Here is a 12,953-nt window from a genome sequence, read left to right as displayed (position 1 = left end):
ATGTATGTATATGTGTGTGTGTGTGTGTGTGTGTGTATATGTGTGTGTATATGTGTGTGTGTGTGTATATGTGTATATGTATATATGTATATGTATATCACACTGTATGTATTTCATGGTTTATTTTTTTTTCCAAATGTATTTTTTAAATGTTTAAATCTATTGGAGATTGCTTTGTTCTCTATGGTGTGTTTGTTCCCCAGATCAAAGTGGAGAGATAATATTTCACTGAGAGCTTGACTAAGAGAAAACACACAAGCTTGATAGTGCTGTTAGTTAGATTTGCAGATAAGAGATGTTAAAGGATATAATTTGAGGGAAGTCTGGAAGTGAAAATATCATGGCCAAAGATATAGGAATCATCATATTTTGTCCGACTTTTATGTTTTTTATAAACTGGTTATTACATCGGAATTTCCAATTTATGAACGCTGAAATATTAAACCTCTACATTTTGTTCTTTGTTTTCCTCCTGTCTGCCAAGCATGGAGATTGGGCAAAAAAAGTATATCTCCATCCTCACCAGAGGGTGGCGTTGTGTCCGAGGTTTTAAAGCCCCTCCTCTGAATACACCTTCTGGTGTACCCTTCAGTGACTCCTCGGAGAGACAATAATTTTCACGTGTAAATTCGTGTTGCAAAATCCAGTCGAAAATTAGTATAAAGTGATTAGGTATTTCGATGCGGCCATAATATGCAGCGACTGCTGTTTAACGGGCCTTGGAAAGTGAACCTATGTTCTTCCTTCATAAAACAATAATAACAGCTGAGTTGCAACGTTATTTCCACTATCCACGGTTTCTTATTTCAGCCTAGGGAGGCCGTTCTCGTGGGTATTATTGTTACAATCTTTTCGACAGCCTTTGAACGCATCGCGTCTTCCTCGGTTGAAAGCCGCGCCTGCTTCGCTCTCTGTGGGACCGGAGGCTGATCGCGGGGAGAAAGACAGCCTATCAGCAGAAAAAGAACCACCATGTGAACAAAGGGTATATAAGAAGGGACACCAAGGTGCAGAGTTGTCAGGGTGAGAACTTATCTGATTGTCTCACCACCGCTAGGGCAACGTTTTCAGGGCTCGGAAGAGAGCGAATGGACAGAGCCGGGAGAGGATAGGACAGTCCCTCCAACGGTAAGACCCCACCGTCCGCCTGGCCAGCCGCTTTTACATTGTGCCTGTGTCCGTCCGTCAACCATTAGGGGGAAAGAGGAGAATTTAACCTTGTGAACCTCTGAGGCAACGCTTGCTTTCTAGAAAAGGGGCACTAGGCTTATTATAAGTGAACGACAAAAGTCATAATTGACTCTTAAGCTATTGTTTAAAAGTTTCTCAAAGCGTGCTGCTACGTGTCCCATTCACCAGCTACTATAACGGCGAAACAGAAGAAAAGCTGTAAATAATGAATACTTTCCCAGCTTTTCTCACTTCTTTATTTCATGCTTCTTATTCTCGGGTTCCTCTTTTGCTGTGGAAACTCGGTAACACGCCATTTGGAAGTGCACGTTTAAAAGAAGGTGGCCAAAATTAAAGTCCAGAAATAGTGAAATCCTTCATTGAACACATCCTCATTAACCTCAGTGTTACACAGCGAGGTCCGCACACAGAACAAGTGTGGACGCGTGGTTGTGAGCGCTGTTGTTACTCCCTCTGTACAGTTGTAAGTGAACACATGGCGTCAGTGTTAGTAACCCTACAGTAAAGGGTGATTTTACAGCCGAGGAATGCGTGATGGTGTGGCCCAAATGCTTCCTCGCACATCTGTTTGATATTCGGTAGCTGCAGACTCCGGCTGATATGAGAACGAGTCAGTAGTGAAGACATGAGGTCTGCAGGCTTGTGATCGGATTAACTTCCAGGAACAGAATAAGTCTGGAATTTGGAGTAAAAACATAGCCAGAGATCTGCTTCTGAAGACTCATTCCCCATCTTATGTTTAGGTGGGGAATGGTATTGTAATGGGATACTTCAAGTTGAAGTGGGCGAACCACCTGCTGTTCTGCCCAGTTTATTTTAAAGCTTAGATGAATGACTGAGCTTTTGTCTGAACAGTCCTTGATTGTTCCTACATGGCTTTGTTTATGTGTAGAAGAGGTTTATTGTTGCTCTCTGGTCTAAAATGATGACAGGATGGCCTGTCAAGACAGTGGTCATTTTGTGTGTTTGTGGCTTGGCACTGGTGTGAAGCACTGATAGATTTAAAACACTAAAATCATCATTTTTGGGGTGTATTTGATTTGGCTCAATATAAAAGATACCCATGATCACAATCACTAATTTCTCTAAGAAAATGTGCACTTGTTGACATTATTGTTTAAAAAAAATCTAGAAAGGGCAAGCAGCGATGTTATTACAGTGAGCACTTCTGTTTACAAAAAGTGGTATAGAAGCCTTTTTTCTGCACACTCATGTCCTCTACCCCTGCGTGTTTGTGCGTGCAGGTGTGCCCACATATTTCTCTCTGCGTGTTTGTGTGTACTTTAGTTACGCCCATGACCCACTGTGTTGTGGGACATGGGTCAGGTCTTTTTACAGAACAACAGGGAGTGTCCTCGTCGCTTCATGTTGTGCACTTTTGTGCATAAATGCTTGGTTTAAGGCTATAAGATGAAAGCAAGTCTCCAGGAAAATTTGTTCAAAGCCAGTCAGAGTTTTTCCTGGCGCACAGTAACGCTTCGGGGGAATGACTAAGCGAGTAAGCATGATTGGTCCTCATACAGTAAAGGCACCAAAACAGGAGTTGAGGATCTAAACACATTTCTTTTTGAGTAAATAAACCCCAATTAATAAAGCGAGTTAAAAATTCATTACAATGTTGGTGATTGTTTTCCTTTAGGTTCCTGATAACTTGTCTTTGGAGTTTCACAGAATTTCCTTGACGCAGGAAAAATACTTTTGATTTAACGTCCTCTTGAGTGAGAGACGACTGAGCGTCCATGTCTTCGGTTCGCTTTGTGCTACTTTCTCCCGAGCACAGACTGACTGGGACTAGAGCGCTCTCCTCCTTCCTACTGTAATTGGTGCCATCTGTTGGCTGTGTTAACATAGTCTGAAGAATGCGGTGATCCATTATTCACGACCTCCTTCGTTACTGTGGACATGAGCAGCCCATATCACGCTGGTTCAAGCCAAACTTGTCTGGAGGAGTAGATTAATAGTGCCTTTGAGTGCCACTCTGAAGATCTTTACCTGGGGGTCCTGGAGTGAGATGCTTTGTGGGTTATTGCCCGTTTCCCTAGAATCAGCCTGTTTTATTTCTTACCTCCTGTTGTTTTTACACGCTTTTATTGTCTTCCTTCACTTTGACCTCTTTTTAAGTTTCTCCTAGTTTCATCCTTAAACACCAAGCCTGCCTGATGGTACCTTTGTACTTCCAGCTGAACAGTCTGTATATTAAAATACAAACCAAACTTTAAAACAAGAAACTTGATTTTGTATATGACCTTTTCCAAAGTTGGTTGTGACTGACAGCAGAAAATCTTTCTTTTTCAAGATTTTCTGTAAACCAACCATAAGTAAAAGCTCATTTGAAACAAAATTAATGATGCTTTGTGTACAGTCCTTGACACTTATTCTTCTTCTGCCCTCTTTCTCATCGATCGTCTTTCAGGTAGCAGACACGTATACCATGCCGACTAGTGATGGCCCCAGCAGGTTCCCGGTCTTTGTGCCTCCACCTCAGGGCAGCCAGAGGTGCCCGGGTTATGTCCCCGGACGAGTGGCTCCAGTCCGCTCGATGCCACATGCCAAAACGCCTCCGCCTCCACCGATAAAACCTCATGGCCCGCCGCTGGGGCGACAAACAAGGGTCACCTTGTCAGAAGAGAACCAGCGTAGGGAGGATGCGCAGAGGCTCCAGCAAAAGCTAAGAAAGAAGACTCTGATCTGCTGTGGAGTGTCGCTGGGGGCTTTCTTCCTCACTCTTATCCTTGTCCTTAGCCTGAGTAGTGGTCCTGAGTTAGATGGTGATTATTTATTATGAATTTCCAGGCTTCTTAACCATTTCTGTATGACTTTTAAACATCTTTGTGTACATCTTTCTGTTCATATTTACAGAGAATTGCCCAGATCACAACCCATCTCTCAGTAACTGGAATCCAGGTCACCAACCCCAGCGGGCTGTCATTGTCAGGAGAGGAGATTTGTTTAGACTGGATGCTTCTGCTACCTTACGCTCACTTACCATCCAATCAGGAGGTAGGCACATCACAAGGTGTCTGACTTTTGTAAAGTAGCTTTTTAGAGATGTAACACAGATTGAGTCACAGTAACCCAGTTGTTATTATTAAAGCTCAGTTTATGAACTTATGGAAGATACAGCAAGAATGAACTAAACGTGTTTTCTGTGACTTCTCACAGGTCGGGTAGTTTTTGCAGACAGCCATGACGGCTCCAAAAACATAACATTGAGAACACATCACATCCTCATAGAAGAAGGTGGCGCCCTTCACATCGGTTCGCCCAAATGTCGCTACCGTTCCCATGCTATCATTGCCCTCATGGGCCGTTCCGACAGCGAGGCTGTCTCCGAGGTCCCCGCATTTGGCCGCAAGTTCATTGGCGTGAAAGCCGGTGGAACTCTGGAGGTACACGGGACTGAGAGAGTTTCCTGGTCTCTGTTAACCAGAAGCATCCCGGCGTCTGGGGTGGCCACGGGGGGTTATGCCTTCCAGCGAAACTTCAGCCGAGGCATCCACCTACGCGTGGTGGACCCGGACACGGCTGCTCTGCTGTTCTCAGAACGCTACGACACGTACGATTCCCGCAACGACAGCCAGCGGCTCGCCCAGCTGCTTCGCTCCCTTCCGGTGGGCCGAATTGTCACTCTCGCCGTGGGAGACTCTGCCGAGAGAAATCTTGGGCCAGAAACCAGGGAGGTCATCAAAGAGAAACTCGGCAGCAGATTTGTTCTGGATCTCCAGTACAGGTAAACGCTGCCGCAAAAGTTGTGAATCATCTGTGTTTGTGGTCACCAGTTAAACTAAACCCAGTCACCTTTGACGCATCAATACTTTCCTCAAGCTTTTTGTCTCACATCCAGCATCCCTGGAAAAATGCCTTTTTTTTTTTTTTTTTTTTTTTAAACTTGGCTTTCTGTTCATTTAGGATGTTCCCTTGAATCAGTCGTAGTTCCTGTTTCCTTTGTGTCACTGCTTCACCAGAAAAAGGAAACATGTACAGGATAACAGGGTCATGCACAGTGTTTTCCAGGATTTGTACAAAAATGTGGCAACTAAGGAGATTTTTTTTTTTTTTTGCCCTTTAGAAGGACCAGGTCCAGTCGTGGTTACATGAGGTGATGCCTTATAAAACTAACAAAAAGACAGGATTAGACTGAGTTCGTGGCTGCCCATAACCTTAATGCCACCACACTGGAGCATGTGGCTCAGGGCTTGACTTTTGAAGCGGTTTCCCTCAAATCTAGAGTGGCGCGGCAGGATCAGACTATAGAGCGCGTGAAGTGGTTGTTGGAAGTTAGGTTTGTGCGTTAAGACTGTTTCTTCTAATCCTCTTACTGTTGGTTTTTATAGCTTCAGACTACAGTTTATCATGTACTGAAATCACACAAGTCACAAAGTGTTTTTTGCTTTGTTTGTTTATTTTGCTGTGGCTGTGGATTAAGCATTATAATGAATGCCTTCTCGTGGAGATGGAGGAGGGAGTGGTGTTGCAGATTTTCTCAGCAGTTTGTCATTTGCGTCAGTGCTTTACCAGCGTGCATAACTTGTGACCTCCAGCTTATATTTGATTTAATTTCCACAGGTTTATTTCGGTGGGTCCGCCCATCCTTCCTTACAGCGATGCACAAATCTGTTAGCCGCTGCTTCTTGCATGTGACCCCTCTGTCTTTTAACCACAGTGTCTCAGGACAGTACTCAAACACGAGAAACACGCATTCATAGTGGTCTATAGTGAGTTCACCTCTGGCCCCCACACATTAGCAGTTCCAGTTAAACAATGATGTTGTCAAAGGTTGATTACCAAATCAAGGGTATGACGAAAATAATAATAATAATAATAAAAAAAGGATCCTTTTTTTTTTTTTCCCCCTCCCTTTGTTGCGTCTTTAACCATCTGACTCAGCTCTGATTTACTGAGCAAACATGCACACAGGCAGCAGCAGGTCAGTTTGCAGAAAGTCACACGCTGTGGCTCTAATGAAAGACAAGAGTGGATGCCCCAGATGGATCCTGTTTGTGTATCACTGAGATGTGCTGTTCCATGTCACAGTGACTCACATCTACAAAAAGACACCTTTGTAGAAGACTGTGATTATGCCAGCAAGATGAATTATTTTAAACAGATAGAGTCTTTGGTGAATTTGAGTACAAACTGCTGTTTATATTAAGATATGTTGGGGGTTTTTTTCCCCCAGGTAAACACTGGCATTATTAACGCACTTGAATCATCTTTTATCATGTCATCTTCAGATATGACATGAGTGGCAGGATTGGCTGTAGATTCCCTTTACTTCCAGATAAAATGGAGCTGAAGAGGTTAAGTATAGAGTTGACTCTGGGTTTGTTTACCGCGTGCGATGAGCCAAGCAACTGCTCGGTGGAAACAAGATCACTTTGATTGAGTCTGGATGGACAACTGCCGACCCAGATACAGTTCCACGGGTTGCATGAATGGTAAATTGTGTTTGAAAGGCGTATTGGTCAGCCTGATAAAATCTTGAAAGTTTATAAGTAGACTAGAGCAGCTGCCATGAAATGTTTTTGGTATTCATGAGGGGGAAAAAAGAGAAAAGCAGGAAGCCATTCTTGAGAAGCTAAGGGCATGATATTCGCAATATCCAAGACTGTATGTCTCATACTGTGCTGTCTTATTTTAGATCGCACACCCTCAAAAGCCCAGCCAGTGTTATACGCCATCCACACCCTCGAGCTGCTTTGCTCAAATGATTCCAGCCTCTCCTTATTGAATCATTGTAATCTCATTTAAAATAAGCTTTCTTGGCATCTTGGATAGGGAGGACCTGGAACAAAAGTTAAAACAAATATAGCTTTAACACATCCACCCATCCCTTCCTAAATTTTCCCTTAATTATTTCAATAATCCCCTGACTTGTGTGATATCCGCTGGCTTTCTACTTTTTCGCTTAAATGTATTTTGACATTCTCTGATATTCACTTTCTTGCTTTTGACCCACTCTCCTGCTTCATGCTTATCTCAGACATTTGCTTTTGTCAATGAGCACAGTGTCTGCAATTTGCATTGTCTGTGGAAATAGCTACAGCTACATTTATCACTCAATACACGTGGTTTTATGTCAGTCTGTAAGAATGTGGTTAAAGTACAGGGCCTAAAACACCATCACTGACTAAGCAAATATGCACAGGTAACATTATTAAAAGTAGTTATGTGATAATGAACCAGTAATGGGTGTCGATTATTAGTTGCAGCTAGGCTTTAAGCTTTTTATTTTTTATTATGATTTCTTCGAAAATAATGTGAAACTCACGACTTCCTCTTCTTTTCCATTTTCTCTGCGACCTTCCTTTTAACTCCTTCGGTCTTTCCAGGCAGGCGTGGGCTTTGGTTTCTGTGATAGGCGGTGGAAATGCATCATGCTCGGAGGATGTTAAGGAACACGAAAACCATGACACAGGAGGAAGAGCTCTGGCAAGACGGAACTTCACCACTGTTAATGGAGTGGGTTTCTCGGTCGCTGCCTATAGCGAGTGGAAGACTGGTAAGAAATAACGAAATCCAAAACGAATCTCAACTATTTATTCCTAATTAATTCTTGCTTTCTCGTGAACTTTTGAGAAGCTTAAGTCGGAATTAGTGCTCAGTGGAAATTAATTTTTTCAGAACACAGTTTTATAGAGATGCGTGCATGGCAATTCAATTTATTATTATTTTCTCTGACCTTTGCTTTCTACCATGACCTTTTTAAATTCTTAAGTAAAGTGCAACGTGCCATACTCTGAAAACCATACCCAGTGGGAAAATAAGGCAGAAACATCAAAGAAATACCTGCTAAAGAACACATTTACCCTGCTGTGACCAGGCTAATGTTGGCTAACTAGCAATTAGAACATGAGCTCTAGTTAGCTGGGGTATTTGTACTTGTTGCCATAATGAGCTGTGAGGTCACTGCAGTCTGGTCCTTGGTTATTTATTTATTTCAAAATAAGATGGTAATGAATCAATGTGTGACACTCTGAATGGCTTTTATTTTAAAAAGACTTTTTGGGAATGCCACAAACTCACGGCTCGCCCTTAACAGGGAGCCGTCACTTTTTTACTCCCTTCAATAGTTATCTTTATAGATTACATTTTTTTTCTTCTAGTGGAAAGCCTTTATGTCAACAGTCTTGTGCTAGAAGTCAAATCAATGTTTTCTTTAATTACAGAAGACTACAAAGCGTTAGCCTTCCTCCCTCTGTCGTGCTGTGCTGGACCTTTTGTTTCATTTAAAATCCAATATTCTTCTGTACCCCTCAGGTGTCCCTACTGCAGGCTTCCAGGTGGATGCTGTGGACCAGGTGGTGCTAAACCTGCAGGATGAAGTGCAACAGACATGGCTACCAGGGGATCGCATCGTAGTTGCCAGCACGGACTACTCAATGCACCAGGCTGAAGAGTTTACCCTGCTGCCCTGCCCTCACTGTAACAGCCGACAGGTCAAGATACAAGGTGAGAGAGAGAGAGAGAGAGAGAGAGAGAGAGACGGCCATTGGTTTCTTCAGCTGTGTCAGTATTTGCCCTGAGGGGTTATTTCTTGGTGTTTGGGAGCTACTGTCACAAACAGTACAAATAGGAACTGATGTAGAGAAACATTTCATTTTTACAAAACCTGTGTGAAGACTAGTAAAAAATCACTTATGCTCCTTTGTAGTTAATAAATGTGATTAGTAGACGTAGGGCCATTAATCCTTCGGTCCGGCGGGATCTCATTTCCTTTTCAGCTGTTATGGTGACGTAAGATTATTGGAAAATGCTAAGGAGAGACTGTCAGCTTATTTCTTTTAAAAGCAGGGCCATCTTATTATAACCACGGGGCGGTTTATGGATTTGGATGCATCACCCCTTCTTCACCTCCTCCTGTTTTCTATTGTTACGTTAATAAACTACACTGACAGTTTCGCAGTTTGTCCATCTTTTTATCAGACATGTTTCCTGATCTCATTCCTCTGTTGTCAACTCCCTTCCTGGAGAGAAGGGTGTGTTATTATGTGTGTGTGTGGGCTGAATTTAGTGTTTCTGTTACCAGGAAAGGCTGAACGGTTGAAGGCCTGAGCTGCCACATATCATCTGTGGCAGAGAGTATTTTGTGTGTTGATGAATGATGTTTCATACGTGTTTGATTACTTTTGCTTTTACATGTGTGTTGGTTTGGTGGGTACTCTTTGGGGTGTGGTTAGTTAATGTTTGAGCGGGAGCTGCCATACGCGCTAAATGTGGTTTACAGTTGAAAGGGTGCTAGGTGATGCATCATCTAAACACAAGCAAGCCGTTATTGTAGTGTTTTAGTATGACTTGTCCCGCCTCAGAAACCAAATCGTGTTGCTGTGATGTTTAATTAAATGTTTCTGTCGCCATACTTCTAATTTGCTTTCACACAAAGTAACAACTTGCACCCGTTTCATGGTTTCTGTACATATTTTTCTTTAAGAGTTTTAAGAATTTCTCCTTGTTGTAGTATTTTGACCTCTAGTTTTATCTGTCTGTGCTGCTCAGGGAAGCCTCAGTATAACCATACCGGAGAGATCATAGATGGCATCGACATGCGTGCCGAAGTGGGTCTCCTATCCAGAAACATTCTCATTTATGGAGAAATGGAAAACTCCTGCTACGGAGACAACATGTGTCAGTTCTACAACCATGACACCTTTGGAGGCCACATCAAGGTATGCATGTGTACCATGTTTAGATATCTTTAAGAGGACCAAAAATTGGAATGATACTATATTTGTGGGGACCAACAGTGGGGATAAAATGCCTGTTGACATGAGTTTGAAGGCATTTTTGAGACTCAAAATGTGGTTTTAGTGTCAGGGTTACAATTAGGTTTTGATTATGGTTAGGCTAAAGGTTAGGATTAGGCATTCATTTTTGATGGTTAGGGTAAGCGGCTAGAAAAAGCTTTATGTCAATTAGATGTCCCCACAGAGATATGAAAACAAGACTGTGTGTAAATTTATTGCACATTTACTTTGTGCCGATCTTTCTGCATGAGGTGGCATGACTGTACTTTCCTGTTAAAGGTTGCTATTCAGAGTCTGTTTGACAGTTTCCTCACTGTGAAGATGAACGGTGCATACGTTCTACATTTGTGTACTGGCCTATGTGAGAGGTGTTGTTTACCATCACAGTTTCTGTTTGAATCTATATGAAAGACTCTTCTTCAGAAGGCTCAGCACAAACTGCAAACGCAGCAGGCACATGAGGATTAAACATGTAGATTTATCTCTGCTGTCTAGCATGGGTCCCAGTGTAGTCGGTGAGCTCACTGTAATTTTGTATGATTTCATTCAAATTGGTGGCAAATGGACGTAAACATTCCTCAGAGTCTATGTAATTTGCCCCCCATGTGCTAAACAAAAGACTTTGTTTCCATGTTAACAGCTTTCTAACTGTAACCTCAAAGTACACCAGACGGACACATGAAGCTGAAAAGTCAGCGTTTTCTTTGTAACTAGGCCTTCCATGCCGGCAAAAAGCCATCTGTCATGTCTGCCAAATCGAGTTTAGCACAGTTCAGCACCATGCGTTTCATGTTTCAATTCATCTGTCCAGTGAGTTGCCCTTTCTCTTATTTTAAGTCAGGTTGACTCTGTGGAGTGGAATCTACTGTTGAAACAATTAGTTCGTGTGTGTGTGTTTATGTAAGCGAGGGTGAGGGTCAGTGTTTACTGTGCGTACTTGAGTTTCAGTGAGCTGAAAGGGTTGGCCAATACCTTCTTAACAGAAACCAGATCCTGCTGATTTTGCCATACCCACAAAAAAGACCTCCTAGACAGCACTGAACATTTGTTTGTATCGTTTTATTTGTATGCATTCATGTGTGACTATGTGCTGTGCGCATCTCTGTGCATGCGTAACTTTTAATTTATGCTTCTGTAATTCACGGCTTATTCACCAGCATCAGGGGTTTTGAAACGGCTCGAGTCACAGAGCGCGGTGCCAGATGGGCTAAAGTTTATATCCCAGTGCGGTCACTGACGAACGCAGACAGTTGTAATGGTTTAATTTATTACTTTAGTCAGCCAGCATTTGTTACGCGGACCACAAGTCCGGCGTCATTTGCTTTTGTCGTGGGTGGGAGCTCATTGTACTCTCTCCTCAACACCTACAGATTCTCAGTAACTTCTCATCAGTGCATCTGTCCTACGTGGAGTTAAAGAACATGGGTCAGCAGGCTAGAACAAGCCGCTACCCCCTCCACTTCCACATGTGTGGGGATGTTGACCAGAAGGGAGGCTACGCAGAGGCCACCTTTGTGGACGGACTCTCCATACACCACTCCTTCTCCCGCTGTCTCACCATCCACGCCACCAACGGCCTGCTGGTTAGTAAAGCCTTTTAAAATGTGTTGAATATGTCACTGTATGTGAGAATGTAGAAAACCATACATGAGTCATAGTGTTAATAATGAGCAGCATATTGTGGGAAACTGGTGGTTTGTCACAAAGCTCATCAACTGTATCCTCCAACGCCTGATTACTGTAAAGGCTTGCATCCACTTTTCTTTTTCCCCATCTCCTTTATATTCACTCTCAACCTTTCCTGTTCCATCTCTTTCACACTTATAGAATATCTTAGTCTCTTTAGAAAGATGTAGAAGTTTTTAATATACAGTGGTGTGTTTGGCCTTTTCCTAATTTCCTGTTTTTGTATGTTTGACACAATTAAATGTTCCAGATCATCAAACACATTTAAATATTAGATTACGAAATTAAACACAAATTGTAGTTTCTAAATTAAGATGTTTTATTAAGGGGAAAAAAATTCCAAACCTACATGCCTCCGTGTGAAAAAGCGATTGAACCTAAGCCTAATAACTGGCTGGGCCACCCTTAGAAGCAACAACTGCAATCAAGCGTTTCCAATAACTGGTATTGAGTCTTTTAGAGCACTGTGGGGGGTGTTTGGCCCACTTATCTTTTCAGAATTGTTGTAATTCAGCCACGTTTAAGGGTTTTCGAACATTAACTTGCTTTTTACACTTGTACTACAGCATCTTAGTCTGATTCAGGTCACTCCAAAGTCTCCTTTTTTTTCTTAAGCCATTCAGAGGTGGAGTTGCTGGTGTGTTTTGGATCATTGTCCTGCTGCAGAACCCAAGTGTGCTCCAGCTTGAGGTCACGAACAGATTCTTTGATGAAAACAGATGTTTTGGTAGACAGCAGAATTCATGGTTAGATTTACCACAGCAAGTCTTCCAGGCCCCGAGGCAGCAAAACATTCCCACACTACCACCACCATATTTTACTGTTAGTATGAGGTGTTATGTGAAATGCTGTTTTAGTTTTATGCCAGATGTAACGGGACTCAGACCTTCAAAAAGTTCAGCTTTTGTCTCGTCAGTCCACACAATATTTTCCCAAAAGTCTTTGGGATAATCAAATGTTTTTTGGTAAATGTGAGACGAGCCTTCATGTTCTTTTTGGTCAGTTTTTGTCTTGAACTCTCCCATGGCTGCCATCGTTGCCCAGTCTCTTTCTCATTGATGAATCATAAACTCTGACTTTAAGCGAGACATGTAGAAGCTTAATGTTGTTCTGGGTTCTTTCGTGATCTTCTGGATGAGTTGTCGATGCTTCATCACTGTTCACAAAGTTTTTTCCATTTGTGTATAATAGTTCCCATCATGTTTCACTGGAGTCCCAAAGCCTTAGATATTGCATTGTAACCCTTTCCAGACTGACAGATGTCAGTGACTTTGTTTCCTAGGTGTTTCTTTAGATTGTGGCATGTTGTGTTGCTTTTTTTTTTTTTTTTTT

General features: G+C 42.4%; 1 protein-coding gene across 1 annotated transcript in view; it reads left to right on the top strand.

Annotated features, from left to right (window-relative positions):
* Nucleotides 1-880: 880 nt before the first annotated feature.
* cemip2 (cell migration inducing hyaluronidase 2) overlaps nt 881-12,953 on the top strand; it is a 35,055-nt gene continuing 22,982 nt past the window's right edge. The window contains exons 1-8 of the mRNA XM_005729370.1: nt 881-1,128; nt 3,605-3,959; nt 4,051-4,191; nt 4,354-4,921; nt 7,524-7,693; nt 8,452-8,643; nt 9,688-9,857; nt 11,306-11,518. Of these exons, the coding sequence (XP_005729427.1) occupies nt 3,623-3,959; nt 4,051-4,191; nt 4,354-4,921; nt 7,524-7,693; nt 8,452-8,643; nt 9,688-9,857; nt 11,306-11,518 (1,791 nt within the window). The 5' untranslated portion in view covers nt 881-1,128; nt 3,605-3,622. The remainder of the gene's footprint in view (nt 1,129-3,604; nt 3,960-4,050; nt 4,192-4,353; nt 4,922-7,523; nt 7,694-8,451; nt 8,644-9,687; nt 9,858-11,305; nt 11,519-12,953) is intronic.

Source organism: Pundamilia nyererei, unplaced genomic scaffold, assembly GCF_000239375.1.
Source record: "Pundamilia nyererei isolate P.nyererei 1_Seehausen unplaced genomic scaffold, PunNye1.0 scaffold00033, whole genome shotgun sequence".
In the NCBI taxonomy this organism is placed as follows: Eukaryota; Metazoa; Chordata; class Actinopteri; order Cichliformes; family Cichlidae; genus Pundamilia; species Pundamilia nyererei.
The sequence above is the reverse complement of the archived record's forward strand: the minus strand, read 5'-3'. Positions and strand labels throughout refer to the sequence as shown.